At 42.0% G+C, this 23,276-nt stretch overlaps 1 protein-coding gene across 5 annotated transcripts; it reads right to left on the bottom strand.

The window, feature by feature from the left end:
* Positions 1 to 2,941: 2,941 nt before the first annotated feature.
* On the bottom strand, positions 2,942 to 22,680 carry LUC7L3 (LUC7 like 3 pre-mRNA splicing factor). 5 transcript variants are annotated; one of them, XM_086473444.1, is made up of 12 exons: positions 22,519 to 22,680; positions 15,715 to 15,781; positions 14,688 to 14,727; positions 14,320 to 14,464; positions 12,997 to 13,071; positions 12,802 to 12,906; positions 11,516 to 11,677; positions 10,766 to 11,049; positions 10,064 to 10,224; positions 4,933 to 5,073; positions 4,722 to 4,827; positions 2,942 to 4,307 (listed from the first exon to the last, which is right to left on the bottom strand). In XM_086473444.1, exons 1-12 carry the CDS (start codon positions 22,615 to 22,617, stop codon positions 4,283 to 4,285), a joined length of 1,410 nt encoding a protein of 469 aa, XP_086329570.1. In that variant the 5' UTR covers positions 22,618 to 22,680; the 3' UTR covers positions 2,942 to 4,282. The 5 variants fall into 5 exon arrangements, with proteins under 5 accessions (XP_086329570.1, XP_086329571.1, XP_086329572.1 ...); XM_086473445.1 differs by having other exon boundaries at positions 2,942 to 3,392; XM_086473446.1 differs by lacking the exon at positions 4,722 to 4,827 and having other exon boundaries at positions 2,942 to 3,392; positions 4,880 to 5,073.
* Between the last annotated feature and the right edge of the window lie 596 nt (positions 22,681 to 23,276).

The following is a 23,276-nucleotide window of genomic DNA, read 5'->3' as shown; positions in this document are numbered from 1 at the left end:
ATCCCAACTAAGTATTGAAGCCTGCAGATTTTCCTGTTAACGTTGTAGCCTGCAAAGTTACACTTTAAGGAGGCTTTTTGTTTTCTTTTGTACCAAAAAAACTACAGCAATGACCTTTGCACCAAAAACCTTAATTGGGTACCGCAGTGAGGAGAGGCGAGGGAGTTGGTTTTTGTGGACATGAGCTGCTGTTTCCCCTGCCCCCCCCCCCCCCCCGCCCTCCCCAAGACTATTGATTTTCCTTCCATCCCTGCTCTGTTACGCTGCTCTGGAGCAGAGCTGAGGCACAGCTGATGCAGTCAGTGTGTGCTGTTGTTGATCCGGATTGTAGTGTTGACATTCCGAACCAGACACAGTACAGTCAGCAGGTTCTGGGAGGAGCAGCACGGCTGCGGCCCTGGCTTAGCTTCCTGCTTTACCCTCGAGGCAGCTGCTCCAGGCCAGGTCAGTAAAAGCACGGATGGCAGAAGAGACAGACTCCTTCTGCCGGCAGAAGAGACACTCGACAGCATTTCACCACATTACTTAGGCTTAAAATTCTTGCTTAGTGCATTCAAAATCATTATCAACCTTTCCCACTTGCTCCGCACACATCTTATCCCTTAAACTCTGCCAACTCCCCGCTCTCAATCCCGGCCCTTCTCCATCCAGGAGCTGGGCTATGTTAGAGCCCGATGCAACTCCGGGTAAGCTCAAGACTGTGACACAGTATGAAGTAAAATTTCCTAACTATGGCTCCTGCTTTGTTGTTCTTGTAGGACAGGAAAGGAGGTTTTATTTTAACAACTGTATATTTTATCTTCTCCGCATAGCTCAGAGGCTAGTTCAGATTATGTGCAATAACTGTTGGAAAAACAGTAGTGGTTAAATGGCTCAAAATTAAGAATATCTAATTTCTTTTCAGTTCCTTTGTTTAGGAAATCAGTGTAAAGACTGCCTCCACTAATTACTGAGCATTCAGCTACAGGAGCAGATGGTTTAAAAAAAGCTTTATTTGCTCTAGTTTTCACCAAGAATAACTGTTAATGTGGTAAGACTAAAACTTTAATCATGATCTGACCGTAATAACAGTACATCTATGCATTCAGAGAAATATTTTTGTATATTTTATGCAGTTTGATAAACTCTAAGGCACACTACTTGCATTAACTGGATTTTGTTCGGTTTTGTTTTTTCTTTGAACAATAAACCGTCGGTATGACAACTGAAACTAAGTTTACAAAACTTACAGATCTTCCAAGGACAACTTTTGTTTGCACTACAAACTTGTACTGAACTGACATTGCTACTCTTCACTTATATTAAAGTATCGGTTGTTTCAAGTACCTGGGGTCTCATCCTTCTTCGGGGGTGGGCAACGATACACAGCACTCTAGAGAGTGCAGAGGACGCTCTGAAATTTTAACGCAACTTTGGAAAATCATGGGCCAGCGTATTTTCAACACCTAATAAAACTGTCAGGCTGACAAAACCACTATGGAGAAAGCTTGCAGGAGGTGCTTACTTAAACAGGCTACTTGGTTTTTGCTTAGCATTCCTGGAAAATACGAGCTTGTGTTTCTCTTGGGCTCGAGCTCTGAAGATGAGACTTCTCAGACAGATGAATCTGTAGTGGAGACACTCGCTGCAGTCCCATGTGAAGGCAGCTACTAGAAAGTTTTCTGTGCTCTGAAAGAATTTTTCCTTCATCTTCCATGCACTAGGCTCCACTATCAGACATGTCAGAAGGTGAATCCCAGTCCAATCTACTATAAAGGTACCTCATTTTATCATTTATACCATTATGATATATAATGATGATTTCTATATCATTTTATGTATTTATATCTTATCATTTATCTTGCTACTGCCAAATCAAGGGAAAAGGCCAGTCGTATAACAAATAGGTGCGATGGGAGGTGCAAGACAACATTTTAGCCACTGAAAGAAGTGACAGATCCGGACAGGAGCCGAGTCACATCTCTTACACAAGTTTCAAAAGGAAGAGCTGTTCACACAACGTCCGTAATTAGAACTTGGTTATTTTACTTGCTCCCACTTGCATTAAATTCTCATGTTAAGTTTTTCCATAAAGCCCCCCGGCCCAACCTCAACCCCTGTGCCACCGCAGGGGTGTCCGCTTCAGACCGCAGTCCAAGAGGGCACGGGGCTGCCTGCACGTGGTGTCCCTCCTTGTCAAACGCCCAGCGCTCCCTTCCACCGGAGGGACCCACGTGCAGGTCCTTTCCCGAGCTCACTTCCACAGACCGACCACGCGAGGCACAGCAGCACAACACGCGCGTCACAACAGCGCTCTGTCCGTGCATGACTTCAGGCACGCGTGCGCTCAAGTCCTGAACACTAAGATGAAGGATGATAATTTTGTAAAAAAAAAAAGCCCCAGCGCACACCGCACGTCTCCACTGTGACCAGCGCACAGCGTGGGTCTGTCCCCGTGCGAACCGCGCTCGCTGGCGCTGCAGCTTCACGTGAGGGCGCACCGCGCGCCTGCTCCCTGGCACCTGTCCCGACGCGCAGACCGCGCACACTCACCAACCGCATGCGGGGGTTAATTCCTATTCCAGACCGATAGCGCAAGGCAAATACGAGGCAGTCCGATGGCCAGTCTCAGCAGTGGCATCCTTCTGATCATGCTGTAAAACTCCAACTGCTTTATAAAGGCTCAGGACCTACATTTTTATTGCGAGATTTTTAGAATTTTTTTAACCAACTGCAGCATAAGCCACTCTTCTTAGGGGACACGGAATCCAGCCGCTGTCTAATTGCTGAAAAAGTAACCTTGAAACGCAATACTCGCTGATGGCACCACAGAAACCCAAACCCACAAACACCACAGAATAACTAAGCATCCAAATTAATGGACTAAGCTTGAAGACATGAGTAGATTTATTAGGAAAGAAACTTACTTAATATTAAACGTTCAATGACAGAGACAATCAAATTTGTAACAGAAATTCAAAGATACTTTATTTCCATTTCTCGTATATCAAGAAGCTAGGAATAGCTTAGTTGTAAAAATGGGATTCATTTTAGTTCGATTCACACAAATACTAAACATTTATTCTTGTGTTTTAAAGTCCAAGAATGAAAACTTGCAATTAAACACTGAGCAAGCCATGTGTTCAGGTTATGTTGGTTTCTTATCTTAAAAAGTCTTAAAGAAAAAAAAGGATACAGGACTTATATTCTCAGTAGCATATGTGCTATTATCAACACATCTTTCTGAACTCTGGGAGGAAACACCAGTCCTGAATTAAATTTTATAAAAAAAAAAATTCTAACTCAACTTTATATTTTTCTACGCCACTACAGCTTTCTTTCACCTCATTTTAAAGCAGATCTTCAGTTTAAGCTGTCTTCCGCTGTCTTCACAGACTCTTCACGTAGTAGTCCTATAATGCAAAATTTTGGGAAAACAGACAATTAGACAGCATTAAGAGCATTTCGTTTACCATTCCTATATATTGGCCCAGTTGTTAGCTGTCATCTTAACTCTACAAAAATGTCAACATTGAGCATGACTGGCTTAGAAGCAATAACGTAGCATTAATGGTTTAATAGTCAACATTAAGTGCTTAAGAGTTCCTAGCATAAATAATGAAACTACAGTAACAAATTATGTTGCAAGAAACTCATTTATCAGCTGTACTCTCCATTGTTAGTTCCTTATTTCAGGAATACAACTAAACACCTTCTGCACGAGTAAGAAAGCTATGTCAAGAGTGGGGAAAACACTTCCAACTTTTCCTTTTAATGGAGTATTTCCTATGGTTTAGCTGTTTCATTTCCAACAAACAGTTTTCCAGCAAACATTCTTGCCATGAACATTGCAATCATTTGGTGGCATCTGTCTGTATTTACATTTGCCTTACAAGTCTGTTATCAGCCATTCCACTCCTCTGTACTATGGCTGACCGCAAGTTCTCCTACACAGTAGGAAATATTAAACACATACCTCTGAAAGACTTGAATTGCATTGAAAGTAACAAGGCGATTATTATGTAGTGTTTATTGCATTTTAAACTCTTTAAAGATATCTAATTCTGGGCAGCACTGCATCCCTACATACAGTTGAAAGAAAATTCCATTCTGTTAACATCAGATTTACAGTATTCACACAATACACAAAAAGTCCTTTTCACTATCTTGAAAATCAAAAACACAACAGTAAGCTTAAAGATTACAGGCAACAGCATTCAAACATGGATGTGGGTAGAGAAAGGAGTACCTGGCATGAGTACCTGCTTAGTTTGACTGAATCCTTGATTTTTAATTTGGCTTTTCATGGGCCGCTCACAACACCAACGCTGTGTGAGGTATGGTAGTCAGCTGCAATAATTCATAAACCCTACACTTCCATCAATCCAATGCTACTGGCTCTCGAGTTACAGAACAAACTGCATTAGAATGCAAGGCAATAAAGCAAAAAAACTAGAAACATCCTTGACAAAGAAATACTAGCAGTTTATATGAAAACAAAGTAGTCCAACATGTGCCTCAAATATTAAGTATTAAAGCAAAAGTTTCTGCTGATGTACCAACACAATATGGACTTAAATACAAAAACAGTTCAACTTTTTTTAAAAAACGATAACAAAATCCCTAAAAATAAAAAAGGATAATTAATTTTTCTATGGTGACTATATTACAAATATGTCCCAAAGAGGCACACTAATGGGGGCACGAGTCTGCTACAAAATAGCTGAGACAAAACAATGTACCTCAAAATGTTTTGCAGGACTACACTGTCTTTTCCTTCAGAAGGTGCTTTAGTATGTCTTCTTACTTGGCTTAGTTCCATCTTCATCTGTGCATACTTACGCTGCACTGTTAAACAGTAACAAAAAGCCCTAATCAAAGTTTGAAATAATGCACTTACCTCTGTCTGATCTGAGGTCATATCAGATCAGTTTTAATTGGACTGAGTGTCACCTTCAGATTTAATGTCTTCACTGGTCCCATTGACCTCATTCTTAGTATCACTCTCCTTCGAGTCTGTATTTGTGTCTTCACTCTGTTTTTCTCGACTACTGGACTTCATACTACTTTTTTTATCATCAGATCCCCTCTTGTCTGCCATGAAAGAAGACATTGACCATGGATTTCAAAGTAAAAACAAACATTGCACATGTGAGATATATATTGCATACAAAACGGGACAATTACTTTCTATAGCAATCACAGTAATACCCAAAAAGTCACAGAAATAGGCTTCAGACTACCATGCTGGAATGGAGAGGGTACAAAAAAGGTCAAAGGGGACAGTACAGGGTGGGGAAAAGAGGAGAAAGGACAGACCTCCTACCAGAGGCAGCTACTCAGCTGTCTGTAGATACACACAAACTGGGGGTAGAGAGGCAGTCCAGAAGTTAGGCAGATGTGCAATTATGGTGCCTGGCTTCCTTACTTATCGTGGGACTCTGTCCCCAGGTTTTAATTTATGATGTGTATGGCCTGCTCCTTAAATACGGTTCTCGGCAAGAGTCAGGAAAGAGCGACGGGACAATGCACCACTGCATTATCAAATACATCAGTACTTGCCAATTGAAAAAACTACCAACCCCAAACAATCAACTGCCTGGGGAAACAAACAATACCAAGCACCGCTAGCTTTGAAGGGGGGGATCACCGTGACAATCAAAATTAACTTTACCGTACAGTATGTCACAGAAGCTGCACGTTTGTCAGCTTTGTTAATTCTCAAGTTTTATAAAAATGGCAGTACTTTATAATCCACTCGTTAAAAAGGCTCAGGGACACGGTTTAGAAGATCTATAAAAAGCACTGTTTTCCAAAGGCAAAGAACAGCAAGATGGGAAGGACCCCACAATTTCATCATGAACTGGAAAGCTGGCTGAAAAGTTTGCTACACTGCTGAAAAACTCATCTTTTCCTCAGTAATCTTCAAAGAAGGAAGGAAGCCAGAAGTAAAAATATTTCCATGGGAAGAAAAACATTCAGTATTAGAGCTGCGTGCCTCATCTGTAAATTCAGTAGTTGCAAATTTAATAAAAATATCAATTCTTTCTGTATTATTTCACACCATAATATTCAACCTTCAATCAGTAAAGACATTTTGGAGAGAAAAAAAAAATCTGAAAAACCAACCTCTCAGATGTCATCACACAGAACAACATTCATGCTCTTTTTCCTGCTTATTCCCTGCTATCCGGGCAATTAAAATAAATAATATAAACATATATATATATATCTCCCCAACACAGGAGCACACAGATCAAACGCTCTGAAAAAGCTATTTTAAATAATGTTATCACCTAGACTGGCATAATACGCTTTTATATTCCAGAAGACAAAGTAGAAATTAAGCTTTTAAAGAGAAGCAACATCCCAACCTCTTTGTTTTAAAAGAGACCACCAAAGGGAGGGGTAAAGCCCCCACACAGAAATGAGGGCAAGTGCCTAACGACCACTGCTACTGAGGGTTCATCTGAAGGCGCACATCCAGTGCACGGTGCTTGGAGAAAGCACGCAGCGATGTCAAGGCTCCCTGCAGAACTAGGAACTCTGTATGTGTCTGCCCTCGGTTTTGCGACTCCGCAGGTAGATGCACTCTAACTAACCTTGTTAAAAAGTCTTCTTTTTGTGTCTTATAGGTATCTCCGATGCACACGTAGATCCACTGAGGAATAGTAGTCTTGTTTCCCCGCAGAGGACTAGTAGTCAGTCCAATAATCTTATCTTCTGTCCTATGTAGATATGGTAGATCTTAATAGCCCTATGGATGTGCAGTGTGCAGGGTTTTGTCTGTCTTGTTTGTTTCTTGAATTTGGTCAGGAAGGATAATTTTGTTCAAGGTTAAAAAACTACTATTAAACTGTGATATGTAAGATGCAACTCTTCTAAAAACGTAAATAATAGAATAGGTTTACCATAGCAAACCTCCAGTTTGCCAAGCAGAACTGCCAAAGTGTATTCAACACACAGTCCAATAACTGAACTTCTTTCAACTCCTGGAGTATCTGCAAGCAGTTAAGTTCCTCCACTGTATTTTCAATCACTAAGATTTCTTTCTTTAAAAGCACATACGATTAGTTTGCCGTTGAAACGGTGTAGGTTATCTCAGCTGTGATCTATTGGGTATAATCACACAACATTGACTTCGCTTCCTGATTCAACACATGCACGTTTTTCTGACTGAGTTCATGTGGGCAACTGAGATATATTTTGTGAGAATTCTTACCAAGATAATGTGAATGGTTTTACTGTTCAGAGAATGCAAAAACCAGTCAAACGTAATATCCAGTATCACTGCGGGTTTGGCTGTTCTAACAGTATTTGCTGAGGTTTAACCACTAACATGAAAACACAATCACAAATGCAGTTATTGCAATGTAAGTATATGAATCCAGATCAAGGAAGGTACAGACCAAGTTAAAGCAGTCTGGAGGCACGTTCCAGTATTAACCCTTCACAAAATCAAGGTTCTTGCAGAACAGATGTTTTCCTTTTCTTAAAGAAAAATCCCAATCCTATTTATTCCAGCTACTCTAAAGTTATTTACTAGAACAGTAGTTGCGTTCTGCTGGTTTATATTAAGCTAGTGCTCAGCTGGTGTTCGTGGCTGGTGGCTCCCTCCTTTAGTAAACGTACTCCTGTTCCTGAAATCTGAGTCAGAAATTAAGTGTCTCCATTTTTACATCTACTTTTTTTCTTACAGTCTTGAAGGTCACTGTATTCCACAGTATTTTAGTGAACAAGCAGCCAGGACTTCCGAATTTTCAAAGTATGGCACTAATTTAATGTCTAACTGTAGGCAAGTCTTTGGCAACTGTGCCCTGCTTTTTTCCTGTCAGGATTAGTGTTTGTAAAGCAGCTTGAGATTTCCAGAGGAAAGGCACTACCATGAGTAGTTTAGTTACAGCCAGGCCTTTGCTGCTTACTTTTATAACTGCAGATCAGTGGTGGATAGAAAGACAATTAGATTCTGAAGCCAATATTCCCAGCAGAGCAGTAAATGCAGGAAGTCACGTCTTAACTTCTACGTTACTTCTTTTTCTGCGAACAGCGGAGCAGGGAGCCAGCCACGCGCTTCACATACGTGACCCTCCAAAGCTACCGACTTGACTACCTGCCCACAGGGCCACACTGCAAACATGATGATGTAATGGTGTTTACAGCTTCATCATAAAAACTCAGTGCTTGTTTATTAAATACTACTGGTTTGGTCTTTTTTTTCCTTCTTGACCCTTTTCTTTTTAATTAAAGATTTTCCCAATAAAGGGAAAACTACAAACTTCTTCAGCATTACAGCCCTGCTCTAAGGCCTATTTATGTTTCTACAAATGTTACGGTTACACAGTCAAAAAAGTAACTGATTTTCCCAGGTGGAACTTTCATCACAGCTCATAGCATCACCTTACTGTTCTCATTGCTGGAGGAAGAAAGCAGCAAGCAGCGAACAAAATGGCCAGCAAGGAAATCAGTCACATTAAAACTAGAAATACTGAGATGCTGAAGAAAGTTCGCTAGCTCCTCTGTTTAGGGAAGGATTAAGGAAATAACTGAAAAGCCATTAAGCTCAAAACCAGACCAATTTGAATAAACAAGAACACAGTTATTTATATGCATAGATACACACAGAATACCGATTTCTTGACTACGTACCAGAAACCTGTTCATAAAGTAGGCAAAAAAGGCACAATATCAGGTAGGAATAAAGTAACAAATGGACAGATATAGGCTACAATACTGAATTTGAGTTTAAACACTATGCACCAGTTCCACTGCTGATGAGCAGGCAGCTAAACCCCACTTGCTTATAAAGGGCAAAGCCAAACGAGAGAAGAATTGATGCTAAAGATGCACAGTAGCATAAACCAGAAAAATTAAAATGGTCCAAGGAAGTCAGACAAGAAAAATACAGGAAGCATTACCAACATCTTGGGAACTAATTCCCTGGCCAAATATGGAAAAGCAAGGGTAGAGCAAACAGGCCTGTGCAATCCAGAAACATGCACATAGCACCTTTCATTCCAGAGAACCCCAAAAGTACCTTAGAAACGTAACAGAACTGTTTCATCCATTACTGACAGTCAGCTCTAATAATGAAGTGGGGTGGCTGTTTCAGACTGGACATTAGTCAGCACCCCAACAGAGCCAGTAGTTTAAGCCAGAAGTTAGTGTTACATTCAAAAGACTTTTAAAGGCAGAAATGTAGCAATAGCAGTGAATTAATATCTTTTCACAGAACGTGAATCTGTAGTGTTCGCTCTGTAGCTCTTTTTAGTCCTACTTAGAGGTAAAGCTTTTGAACACCAGCCTTTGATGAAGCCATGATTCACCATCAATGCTGCTGTACATGGCCTCTACTGCTACAAAAGCGTTCCAAGGACTAATACAGCATTCCTTTCAGATTCACCTGAATACTGAAAAAGCAAACCTCACTTCATTAAAAAAAAGAAAAAACAAAGGGGGGGGGGAGCAGGAGACTGGGGGGAGGGCATGAAAATTGTGTAATTTAGAGCATTACAGAAATTCTACAAGATTTATCTTGGACTGCATTAATAGACTAGAGGAAAAAACCTTAAAAGCACTGTTAAAGGAAAATAAAGGAAACATCATAGTGTAGAGAAGCAATAGATGGTACAGGTGAAAAACCAGCTGCCAATCTCTCACAAAGCATGTGCCAGCAAAGCGTAATTACAGAAATATCTGCTAACAGTAGGAATAGAAGATATTCACTCTTACAAAAATCTGATTACAGGCTTAGGTTTTTCTAAAGGTAAACATTAAACAGGTCTTAAAATACATCAAAATCCTCACACACTGAACTGGCAGACGAAGCGGTAAGCTTTTAATAACTACTGTAACAGGGAAGAGGTGAACACTGGGGTGTACGTACGCACGCACGTGCATCAACAGTAACTGGAATGAACAAAATCCTTCAAATTGGTTAGCAGCAACATGAACAGCTTATAAAACCAGTCTGACCTGATGCTAAGAACAACTTTCAGTCACTCTCTGAAAGACTAAGAGCTTTTGAGACTTTAGGGAAAGATTACTTTCAGAACTTGACACAAACTCAGTCTTCACACAAACATACCTTTTTCTTTTGACTTCCTGTCTTGTTCTCTCTCTCTGCTTTTGCTTCTGTGCTTGTAGGATTTCCGATCCCGGCTTTTTGATCGTCTCCTGTCCCTACTGCGAGACCTATGTTTTCTCTCTGATCTATCATGACTTCTGCTTCTTCTTCGGTCACGACTCCTGAACATTCAGAGAAATTTCAAGAACATAAATGTCAGCTGGTGTTTCCTAACTTGGAAGATAAAACAGTAGCACTTTCTAATACATTGCTAATTTGCAGAAAACAAATACTTAAAACAAGCCTTAGCATACTGTATACAAATATTTCTCAGTACGTAAGATCTGGCTTCATAGTGCCTTCTTCATTTACTCAAACATTCAACCACGCAGCTTAAAAATATCCACTACCATGAATTAAAGACCAACTTAAGCAAAAGACGACCCTGTTCTTTGGGAGCATTTGTCTACTCAAAGCTCCTGCATAAGACCACTTCCACCACAACGGTGTCATCTACTTCCAAAAACGGAGAGAAGGCAGCGAACATGGAGCAAAAACTTGCTTATCCTTAGAGCCAGTAACTTATGTCTTCGCTTAAGAAATAAGAACAGCGAAGCTATCAAATCACTGATGTGACCCAGGCTGACAGATCAAGCCCCCACAAGACTTCTACCTTCTGGAAAGTCACAGAGAAGACAGACACACACACACACGCGCGCGCACCTGCTTCGCCTTCGTTCTCTGCTTCTCGATCTTTTGTGGTCTCGTGAACGGCTGCACCTTCTGTCAGATGTTCTGCTTGAATGTCTGCTCCGTGAACGACTCCTTTTACGCCTCTCTCTATCACGAGCCCGCTCTTTTTCCTTTTCTTCTTCTTCGCGTCGTCTCTTCCTTTCCCGCTCTTCTCTCTCCCGTTCCCTCTCTTTCTCTCTCTCCTCTCGTTCTTGTTTCTCTTTTTTTAACCTGTCATCACGGTCAGGTTCTTCTGTTCTTTTTCGTAACTTTTCCTTAAAGCAAGTTTACAGAAATTAAGGTAACTCAAAATCATTCAATGTAACTTAGTTTATACATTCTGAGGATGTAGAAACTTAAGCTTTTGAAGGGTTCCCCCCCCAAAAGGACGGCCTACACAGAAGCACTTTCTAATATCCCTGAAATGGAAATTCTTTGTCTTGCAGAACTTTTTTTGTTTGTCATTCTCACAAGAACAGAGGCCACACTACAGTTCTTCACAAAGGCCACTAAAAATTCCCACCTGAATTTACGTGTTTGCTCACATCTAGTGTAACTACATACAAAGGCTGTCAGTGCAAGCGCAGTGCTAAATGTGCAGTGCAGGATTCCATTTCATTTTTATATACCATCTTTGGAGTATTTCACTCACTTGAGAAAATCCACTGAACAGCCTTTTATTTATCACAGGAAGCTTCCAAACAATTTTTTAAATATTCAACAACTGAAAGAGATTCTTACTTTTAAATCTTCTACAGTAGCTTTGATTTTGGCATAACCCATGTGCTGCTTCCCCATCAAGTGGTCATCTACCCGGGACTGTGCATCTCCTACAATTAAAAAGGCTCCACAAACTTCACAAACTTCCATTTGCTTTTCTTGGGCTGCAAAGCTCTCAATTGTCTGCAAAAGAAAAATACTTGATTAAGCAGAAGAAAAGTTTTAGCCAGAAGGCAGTGAAGAAGTTTAGAACTTCATTGTTACTGCTGTCACATCCCAGGCACTAGTGAAAGCTGAAAATCATATCTGCATGCTTCATCTTCAGAGCAGTGCACCTACTAGGATGAACAGGGCAAAAATAGGCTATGTACGCCCTTTCCACATAAGCCACAAGGAAAGAGTGATTTGAAAGCACAGAAAACAAACCTTGTTCCTCACTGCAAAGGATTAATATGTATACAGCCATATCTGCAGCTTCCTTGCAATCCCAGGATTAAGGAAAATAAAAATCAAGCTTTCTCTTAAGATGATTTCTTTGGCATCAACTGGAATGCCTGAAGCTGCAGAATGGTCATGGAATGTGTCTCAAGGAACGAAAAAGCTAGAATATCCCATGAAGAAACACAAAAAGGAATGCTGGGCTTCTGTTTAAAAGGACGGTGGTCAAATTAATTCACTGTTCCAATAGACATGAGAAATACAATGAAATTTCAACATAAAGCCAAGAGATTATTGCTGTGTAATGTTCATGAATCATACAGTACGGACACAAACACGTTACATGCAACACACAAGAACTTTTGAAAAATGAAACAGGAATCACAATTTGGGCATCTTATTAAACACTGAAATACAATGTTTAAACACAAGCTCCTTCTTATTGACAGGAACTTGCTACTTAACATACAACCTTTGGCTTCTGTAGCTCTCAAAGTCCGACAAATGCCTGTCTCTAGTCACAGCCCCAACACGAGGGCTTTCTGCAACACAGTCAGACCACTAATTCAGTAAAATGACACTGCGGAGGCTACACGGCAAAGTTTAACTGACACCTGAACTGCAGTAAGATGCAAGCTGACTTCCAGGACTGCTGTGTAAGTAATTTAATCATTTGTGTGCAGGAAAGCCACTCTCAAGCTAGCATGCTGAATCAACACACTGGGTTAACTCACTTAACTGTCCCGTTATTGGCTAATAAATGCTGCACAGAACTCGCATGCCTTCAGTGCAAGAACAAGGTTATTAAGAACGGACTGTTGCACCAAATTTCGAACTAAGTCTGACAGAACTACAAACACTTTACTTACTGAAGTTGTAGATCTCAGCAACTCTCTCTCTTCCTTTAACTGTTCAACAAGTTTCATCATTCCTTGTGCCTCTTCCACCTTCCCTTCTGAACCCAGTTCTTCAATCTAAAGGACAATAAAAAATTCAACTATAATTTTTATATCAAGTTACAAAAGCAAGACAGCTCTGTTACAGGAGGTAAAAAAAAATCTCACCTGTTGCAGAAGTACATCAATTTTGTCAGTTAACACCTGAATCTTCTCTTCATTTTTACCAGTAGGTCCCGCTCCCTGCCAAACAGTACAAGGGTGGGTTGGTTTGGGTTTTTTTAAGTTAAAATAGCTTTAAAACATACAGATGTGCATCTTCTCATATTGCAGAGACACTTCAGGAATAACTTCCTCCTGCCTCTTCTCCCATGAGAGCCTTCTAATAACAACACAGTCTAACAGAAAACACTCCTCAACACAGCTTACTCCACTCCTGCTGAAGGAAACAAGTTCTAGCCACACTAATTCCTCCTAAATCAACAAAAACTTTCAATGCCCTGGCCCATAAAAGGCAAGACATCTGAATTCAAAGTCCTAAATTTAAACTCTGAAACTGCCATGCAGCTATTGCATGTCTCTGCAAACACTCAAGTATGACTTAGAAGTTCCATGGGCTCTGAAATTTAACTTCTGAGCATAAATGCAAAAAGAAGCTCACTTCATCCAAAATATTCTTGTTAGTAGTGTTCTCTCTGTAGGCTGCCAGAACAGACTTCTTTCTGCTTCGCCCACAACCTTTGCTCTGCTCCAGAGCCAATAAGCTCTCTTGACTGGATACAGTCCACAGCTCCTTCTGAACCAACTGGACTTTGCATAGAACAATCGGGGCAGCAAAAAGGAGCGAGGCTACCCTGGCAGTCACGAAACACCCAGAGCACAGGCCACGGTTGCTGCGCCAAATCCATCGGGCAACAAGACAAAAAACAAGTGGAGTAAGAAAAATTTTTCTCCCAGTCAGTTTAAGCTTTTCATTAACAGCTGTCTAGCATGCAGTTTGGAAGTGAGAAAAACTGCACAGAAGTACTTCTTTCTTAAACTTCTGTGATTCCATCATCGCCTGCCAATGGTGCTGCTGGAGCAGAGCGAGGCTACTGCTGACGCCCGGCAGTTGACGGGGGGATTTAGCTCCATCAGCTGCTGAAAGACCCAGTACTTGCCTACCTCAGTAGTACCTCCATGATACGGCTTCCTAGGGGAGGGAAGGAAGAATATGCAACCAAGGGAGAGAAGGTAAAGAGAGGTTAACAGGGTAAAGACACCACTTGGCAGGATTAGTGTTCCAGGGCAAGAACAGACAGGGATTCTGAAGGAACAGCTGGGGGAACAGAGAGGGACTCTTGCTGCCTGCCCACTGCTGACTAACCAATTAAGAGATTTATCTACTGGGAATCTCCTGGAAAACCAGATTTTACCTGAAGAGACAAGGTAAAGAGAACATGAAGACACTCTCTAGAGGAAAAATTGCCTCAATGATTCTTTCAGACTCACCCCAGAAGACTGCTGATTCTGCGACAGTGCCAAACGAGCATGGCCTCTCCGAATCCTGCGTTCTACCTCTGCAAGTAAGCTTTGTAAATAGCGTAAGAAGTCTCTTTCATAGCCCACTTTCATAAAACGAGAGCTCTTCTCATACCTGGTAAAATATTAAAAAAAAAAATAAAGCTCACATCAATCCATAATATATGAAAAATAAATAACACAACCTGCAATGTTATAAATCCTTGCTCAAGGCAAGAGAATATTGTACATTTAAATAAATCAAGAAATTATTAGTTTCTCATGGTTGGCTTGCATTTGAAAAATTTCAAGCATGCTAGAAACACTATTTGCATTATCATATCAATCAAAATACTTACTGTTTACGTAGGTTTTCATCATGAATTTTTTCACAAGGACCTAAAGAGACCAGACAAAAAGTTCAAGCTTGCATTCTTGAATGCTATATTTACATTCCATCAGCACTGGTTTGTGCACCATGACAGAACAGAGCTATAAACACTTCCCAGGGACTTTCATGCCCGCCTTTCTGCTCCCTTTGCTTGGAGTTTGAAAGATACATTAAAGAATGCAAATACCATTTAGTAATTATAAAACCAAAGGAGATTCTGAATGACACATAAAGCCTTCATATGAAACAGAATGTCCAGATCAATTTCTAAATCAGTAAAACTACACAAACAAATAATACCTTAAACATCTCAGGACTTAAAAAAAAAAAAAGGAAAAATTACATACACAGGGTAATTTCACCAAGGACTTTCTAAGCTCCATACAGTGTCTCTATAATAAACTGGCTACTTAAAACACTGATCAGAGTAAAAAGTTACAAGGCCTGAGTTCACTAAGGTACTCACGTTATAATTCCCCATCTATGAAATTCTTCAACAGACCTGGAAGTTAACGCCAAGACCAGCCTGTTTTTCCTAGTTACCGTCTCCAAACTACATGTTGTCCACATAGCATTGCTTGAAAGCTACTAGTAATTTAGAGATGGCCTTCAGTAATAACTACTACAGTAAATGAGTCTCTAAAGTAAAGAAACTCAATGTATACTCACACAAAAGTTAGTTAAAACCCTGCCCCGGTAGCATAAACCAAACTAGAAGCCAACACTTCAGGAAGAGAAAACTACCCCACACCCAGTAATTTACCTTACACTGTAAGAAAAAAATTAAAAATAAAGAAAGTTTCTTAACTTAAAGCAGGATCTGGAATAAATATTATTCTTAACATACTACATCACTGGCAGGCCTTTAAAAATAAAAAAGCACCCATTTTCAAAGTGTTTTCACAAAGCATTAAACAATGAAAACGTGGTTGGCAAATAAACTTCAACTGTAATTACATACAAGCAAATAAAAATGACAAGACTTACAGACTTACCTAAATCAGAACGGGTGTTGGTAAATAATTCAGCTGGACAAAAGCCACAAAGGTAGTATTTACAAACCTGAAAGAGGAGAAAAAAGAAACAGGCATCAATTTTTTTCCTCATGAACTGGCAATTTCAGGTAATCGCTTCTATTTTCTAAAACACAGTGTAAAAACCCTTTTTGTACACTACGAAATTTCTGAAAATTTTACACCCTCTATCTTTGTGTTACTTGGTAGCAGTGAGGGCTACAAGGTGCATCTTAACGACAAAACTCAAAAAATCTTACTTCTCATTGTAACAATAGTACTTCTTAAATTTACTGCTAAATATTTAAGACTACAGGAAAGTGCCATCTATTTACTGTAAACACAATACAGTATTTGGTATTTCCAAAGGAACTGAATCAGACTGGACTCTTAAAAGAGTCAGTCAAATTCCCCAACCGTGAAAACCTACAAGAGGTGAGTACATCTGCCAGGGGAGCAGGAAAGCGAGCTCCTCTTAGCTTGTCTGTAACAGCTCTGGGTTCAGCCTTCACTCCTTCAGCGCGACTGGCTTGGGGAACAGGAGCCCCCAGCACCCCAACTAAGGGACTGCCTGCCCCCAGGACTCTGATGTCCATTAAAAGACTTAAGAACACATACAGCAGCTACCCCAAAGCTTCCCCATTCCAATGCTTTTGAAAACCCCTACTCTCAGAACGATATGCAGACACTGTATACCTCTTCAGGCAGACAGAGAAGACATTCATTTTAACCTGGTTTCCTGCCAACTAAAAAAGGGTTTGCTGTTTCTACATAGCATAGCCTATTTTTACATTAGCAAGTCAGGTTCTTTTTGATAACACAAAAATACCACCCGGAAGTTAAGAAAAAAACCAACCTGTTAGTCTAGCCAGTACACACTTAACATATGATGGGATAAAACCAGCTTTTGCTAAAAAGATTATTCACCCTCACCCAGGGGTATGGGCTTAGCTAGTCAAGTTGGTCAGTCACTGAAGTTCGTAACACAGAAACATCTCCTGTCTATCCATCAGAACAGCCAGAAAGATAAAATTCAGAAACGTTTTCACCCCTAACTGCATAAGCAATCTGAAATAATTAATCCTTCAATAGACCCTTCCCCTAGACGTGACTGCCATTAACTAACTCAAGTGTCAATCCACAACTAGGCTGGACATTCTCTAACATCTCTTATGACACACCAGTTTCTAATACTGGGCAAACCTAATAACTGCTACTGTGTATTACAACTTGCCCACAGACACTTGCAACATATTATTTCCTAACATACATTCCTCAACTTTTTAATAAATGGGACTGAGAGAGAGAGACCCAAACCTACCCAACACCAACGCCTCACTGAAATGCCTGGGACACCAGTTAATCAAATTAGATCAGTCTGATTTATTTCTCCATGCTAACTGCCAGACTGCAAATCAGCCTACGGAAGTTAAAACTGTACTGACTGCTTTACAGATTACACCGAAAACCAGCCCAGCTTTCCACTAACAAGCCACAGACGCAGAAAAAACAAACAAAAACCTCTTTTATTATACAATTTGCAGACTTCTCCCGTGATCCAGGTTAGGACACTGCAGCACCCGTCGGAAACAATTTATCAAAAATAGTTAAGAAAACACCACACAAAATTGCTTTTGTTTCTTTCTTCTCGGGAAGCAAGGAGAAAGCTACTGAAACCAGATTTTGTCCAGAATCTGCTCTCTTCTCTGAAAGCTGCAATATCCCTTGTTTCAGCACCAAGTTGTTTCAAGGGAGCAGTTTCTGGGATGAACTGCTGTACTACTCAATAGAAATATAATTTATCTCTGTGTTCTCCTTCTCCTCCACTTTCTCACATGCAAGTATGAGGGTCAGCGAAAAGGCGGTTCCCAAGAAAAATTTCAGGGATGGATTAGACAATTTCCTAGGACAGAGAGCACAATAATTAACAGTCTGACTGTATTACGCTGTAAAAAGGGTTGTAGAATGTCTTCTATCCGCTCAAAAATTATGCAAACTGGCCTGTAACAGTTTTGAAACAAGAAGCAACAAAAGGAGCAAAAGAAAAGTTACTAGAGACAGAACCATGACAAAAGAAAAAAAAACCCCAACAAACCCACACCAGAAATAGTTAAAATGATTTTATGAAGCAGCACTGCTAGGAAAAGCCTCCTCTTAGCAGCTGATGGGTACCCCCAAAAATTGTAGTAACCAATACTAAAATACGCAGCTTAAACATGTGTCACACACTGTATTAATTATTTATACATCAAAAAGCCCCGACAACAAAATCTACACACACGCTGAAAAGCTGCAGTAATTTTCTCCTAACTAGCTCTGGATGCTCTGGCACCTGGTGAATTCCTTGACATTCTCTCCTCGGAAGCAGCCTGCAGAGAAATACTGACATTAGAGTGGTTCAGACTACTGCGTCTGCAGCAATTTTCTCCTTCTCATACGATTTCATTACACTCTTCAACTGATTTTGCTTCAACAGAAAAACATGATTGAGAGAATCTTTTAGAATCTTGAAAGGTATCGTTGTGGCTCAGCTTCACCGTGCGCCACATCTGCCCTGACAGGCTGTAGATGCCAGTCAGCTGCACTTACAGTCGGTCTTAAGTAATTAATGACAAGTAAGAATAGAAAGGGCCGAGAAACGGCTGAAGCATCACAGGGCCATTAAAGGACTGAAACAGAGGTGATACGCTTCAAATGGCATTACTCATCCATGGCTTATCAGGCTGCTGCACTTAGCACAAGTCAGAAGTAATATGGAAATACATTCTGTATTTGCAGAAACAGGACAACAGGCAGTTTAGCACGGTTATTCACCCATGCAGGTAACAAGCACTTACTCCTTTTTGCCAAATTATTCTGATGACTCTGCTACCAAGAACGTCTAACAGAGAGGAATGCTACTGTCAAACTACTGCAGCAGGATGAGCCCCAGCTTGTGTCTCAAAGCCCTCACCGTCTCGCATTTCGGTAAGACACCACAACAAATACAGACACTTGGAACTTTCCACTTCTTTATCTCAAATTCACTAAGCCTTGACACCTCTTGGAGGTGGGAAAGCAGCAGCCTGCACCTCAAAGTTGACTAAGCTGAGAGCAAGAACAGATAGCTCTTCCGGAGGTCGTGAATCAATTCAAAGCTTTCCTATATAAAGAAACTAGTGACAGCTCTATATCATTAACACTTCTACATTAACATGTTCCTCTTCTGCGAGAAATTATTTACTGACAGAGAAGTATCAGCATAATTGTAATGTACAATTATGCATGCAAATTCCTTTAGGCAGACAATTCCTAGTAAAAAGGTGGAGAATAAGATCTAGCAGGTTGTGGTTTACACACCAAAAACTAGAAAATTCCTTCATACAGATGAGTTCTTTGAAACCATTAAAATTCACATGCACCACACACTTTATGAGCAACGCCCACTCACCCAAACCAAACAAACCTAAGCCCTTCTCCCACATCCCGCTCTCAGAGATAACCTTCCATTACTAATATTCTTCCAAAACAAGTAACACTTAAGTCCCCCCCTTCTCGTCCCCTGGAGGATTAAGTGCTGAGATTCTACCAAGACGCAAAGCAATTTAGGTCTTTGGCATTAAAAAAGTAAAAAAGTGTAACACAGCATAAAAAGCTAATGCCATCAAATCTTATTTTAAATACAGACTCTACATTTTGAGAAACTGCATTCCTCTCAAGAGATAACTGCTCACAGTCATTTGTCCATCACAGCTCTCCACTCCTCCGCACTTCCTGAAGACACTGAATTTCCCTTGAAGGACCCATCTCCAAGCCTCACAGCAAGCACAGGCAGTCCGTGCAGGGCCTCCTGGTGCTACAGTCCAGCCTCCAACTGTTACGCAATGGGTGCTTCCACGTGAGCTTGTTTTGTATAGGTGGCATATTGAGGCAAGAACACATGAATCAATAAAGTTACTGTTCCAGAAATATACTTTGTTTACAGACAGGAAAGTAAGCAGTAAGACTAAAATATATGCTACTAAGAATCTCCTCCTGCATACAAAACAGGAAGCCTTTATGCCAAAACTAGAATCGACCACCTAAGGACACGCTGGAATACTGAAATACACAGCAACTGGGATGTCAATTTTTTAAGATTAAAGGCTTTAACCACATCAAAGTTTTACAGTAAGAAAACCTCTACAAAAGGCTTTACAATACACAATCGACACATTTCATTAGAACTGCAAAAAAATGCTCAGCTATCACACTGCTTCTACGCCTTCAAAACAACTACTCCCAGCTTGCATTTCACTGCATCTTCTATATAGTTTTTAACATCCACCTAGATGCAATTTACAAATGACAAAGAAAAGAGACACGAGCTTGTTTTGATAGCCTTCCATATCTGAAACCAATGAAATGTGACGCAAAATCCTGAACTTTGGTATGAGTACAACATGCTTACACTGAAAAGGCTACATGTTGATGTATGTCTGATTTTAGCAGAAATGACATTAGCATATGTATTTCACCTGAAAATCATAACAGGAGTCAAGCAGACAAGTTAATGTTACTATTTAAACCTTATCTGCATTTCCTGTCTTTTAACATGCCAACACTGCAAGTTTAATTTAGGTGATGTAGGAAGTCGAACTGAAACACGTCTTAACAGCAGTAATTTATTTTTTTTTTTTAAATGAACTTGTCAGTTGACTACAGGAATCATGAAAACATTCCTTTCAGAGAGGCTGCATTTAATTATGGTCCATAAACTTCATAAATAAAAGCAGGAGCACAGCAAACAGCAGCAGTTCCTGCAAGACCGAAGGCTCAACCCTAAGCCTGTAAATCTCTCACTGGCCTTAGACACAGGACAGCTCTCCGCTTTCTCAGTCGTCAAAGGAGGACTGGGAAGAGGAGGCAAGGTCCTGTTTCTGAAGCAACAAAACTCAACAACACATTCCTATGGTTATAGTCAATTTCTTCAGCCTAAAATTGAAAAATTTTCTTGTTTGGAGATGAAGAAAGTAATCTGAACTTGATTAAAGAGAATAAGGAGAAGAGAAAAAAGAAAAAAAAAAAACAAACAAGGAAAAAAATATCTTTCTTACCTTAAGAAATAAACCAAACCAATCCCCTTATCTATTCTACCTGGACCAACGTGGCTCAAGACATTTACTTCGTATTTCCAAACCTGAACAACTCCTTATTTTGAGTTCAGAATCAAAAGAAAATATGTAACTGAACACTTAAGTGAATAGTGATATTGAGTTAACAAGAGAAGTCTACAAAGACAGTAAGAGGTAATGAAAAACTTCCTAAACTCACAATTTCCTCCTGACATGCACAGCTTACCTATTAGCAGCATTTTTCAAGCGGGGCTGGGGGGCGGGTGGGGGGGTTACTTGCAAAATCTGAGGCAAAGCAGGTATTTATCCTTACCTCATGCATTCCGAGACAAATGAAAACACGTATTAGCCATACTTAAAATGACATAACTCTCATTTGAAAACGTGAAATTCCCACCTCTGTGATTAAGGTGCAATTAAGAACAGCCAAGAGCAAGCACTTCTCCTTCCTCACAATTTAACAACATCCCAAGAAAATGCTAAGGGGAAGAGGGGCTAAATGCTTTTTGCAGCTTAAACAACAGAAATTCTCATCACACAGGTAACAAACGTCACTACTGTGACTCTTTTAACATCTACTGTAACTCAAAAAATACATAATGAACTACGAAAAAAAAAAAAAAGTGTTTCAGCAGTGTTCATCTCTCCCAAAGAAGCAGCTATAGGAACTTTGTAACTACCACTGGTTTTTGTGAAATAGCGTACGATATGAATATGACAGATGTCACTAAAAGTTAACAATCATTAAAGCTCAACCATACTTGGGGAGAAAACCCACTCCAATAATAATAATAATAATAATAGTCTTGTTTGAGGTATTTATTGCAGAAAATTAATGAATCGCCACATTAACAAAAAATACTGAAGTACGACTAAACAACAGTGTTGTTTAGGTTAGCCCCCTCCAGGAGCTGCAGAACTGCTTATACTAAGGTAGCACACAGGGAACCAAGCCTTTCTTAGCAAAATCCTCAGTTTCCAATGTCTTATGATTTCTCCTTTCCTGGAGGCTACAACCTCCAGACAGTTAAGTCAGCATGCCTGCACCCTTCTGTTTCCTTCCCCACGCTCAGGAGGAGATCCAGAGACATTTGTCTTCCAAACTACTAACATCTGTCTCGTCTCTCGGTGCAAGCACGCAGGCTGCTACTCAGGACAATTCCAGTATTTCCCCCCCTTATTCTTCTTTTTCCCCACGGGGTTCTCCGCCACCGACAGGCCTCTCAGAGAGCCCAGATTCCCGCTGATCGACGCTTCGCGGAGAACACCACCTCTCCCCCTTGCGCCGAACCCAAACACAAGGCCTCTCTCCTCCCAGCAGCCCAAACAACAGCGCAGCCCCCCCCCCCCCCCCGCACAGCCTTGCTATGGCGGGATCCTCCTCCCTCCCGACCACTCGGTTCCTCCTCCTCCTCGTCTCAAGGCCCAGCGAGGTTCCCGCGCAACGGCCCGGGCCCAGCCCGCCCCGCGGCCGCCATGCAGGAGCCCCGCAGCCTCGGGCTCCGCGCGAAGGGCCCGACCCGCACCCCCGCCAGAGCCCGAGGAACACCCCCCCCCCCCCCCCCCTCGCCGCTGCCCCGGGGCCGGGAGAAGCTGTAGGCCCCCACCCGCCGTCCGCGTCGCTACGACAAAACCCCGGCCCTGCAAGGGGGATGGGAAGGAGGGAGGAGAGAGGCGGCTCCGCTTCACTCACGCTCTCATGGTCCCACCGCACGTTGCTGCGCTTCTCATCCGGGGCCAGGTTTCTATCCCGGCCCATAAGCTCATCTAGGAGCTGGGCGGCCGATATCATCGTGTCCTCCTGGCCGAATCCCCCCCTCGCCAAACACCGGCTCCGCCGCCGCCGCTGCCTCTCCGCCCCGACCGACCGCGCCGCCGCTGAGAGTGACAGAGACAAAATGGCGGCGCGGCTCCTCGCCCTGCCCACAATGCACCGCGCGCCTCCTTAACCGCCTCTGGGGCCTGGCGGAGCGCGGGCCGGGTCCGCCGGCGGCCTGGCGTGGGGGCGGCGGCCGCCTCCCGCCGCCCTCCTCCTCACCCGCGTCCGTGCGGAGGCCGGCACGGCTCCCGCTTCGAGATGGCGGCGGGCGAAAACGGGGAAAAGGGGCTGATCCCCCTTCCCGCGGCCCGGCCTCGTCGTGTGCGCGGCAGCTGAGGGGCCCGACGGGTGAGGAGGTGCCGAGGAGGCACCACCGCCGGGAAATGCAGCAGCAGAGAAACGCCGCGCCGGTGCGTGGCGGGGTGTGAGGGACGCCGGGTGCCCTGGCCCGTCCCGGTGCTGTCGTGGTGCTGCGGCAGGAGCCTTTGCAATGCTCTCCGTGGCTGGAGGCAGAGGACACGGGCCCGGGCAGCAGCTGGAGGGGCACGTCGGTCCCCTCTGCCCCCTGGCAGGGCCAAAGGCACCAAAACCATCACCCGAGCGCCTCCAGCAGCGGGTGTTCCCTCAGGATC

The sequence above is a fragment of the Leptosomus discolor genome, chromosome 15 (assembly GCF_034619465.1).
Source record: "Leptosomus discolor isolate bLepDis1 chromosome 15, bLepDis1.hap2, whole genome shotgun sequence".
NCBI lineage: Eukaryota > Metazoa > Chordata > Aves > Leptosomiformes > Leptosomidae > Leptosomus > Leptosomus discolor.
The sequence above is the reverse complement of the archived record's forward strand: the minus strand, read 5'-3'. Positions and strand labels throughout refer to the sequence as shown.

What these genes read in the sequence shown, in the direction of transcription:
- LUC7L3 (XM_086473443.1), bottom strand. Translation starts at nt 22,617, where the DNA reads ATGATATCGGCCGCCCAGCTCCTAGATGAGCTTATGGGCCGGGATAGA. An exon ending in TGCTGAGATCTACAACTTCA is followed by an intron (nt 11,678 to 12,801) that starts GTAAGTAAAGTG and finishes TTTCTTTTGCAG; the next exon opens with ACAATTGAGAGCTTTGCAGC. An exon ending in TGAAGACATTAAATCTGAAG is followed by an intron (nt 4,828 to 4,932) that starts GTGACACTCAGT and finishes ACTGTTTAACAG; the next exon opens with TGCAGCGTAAGTATGCACAG.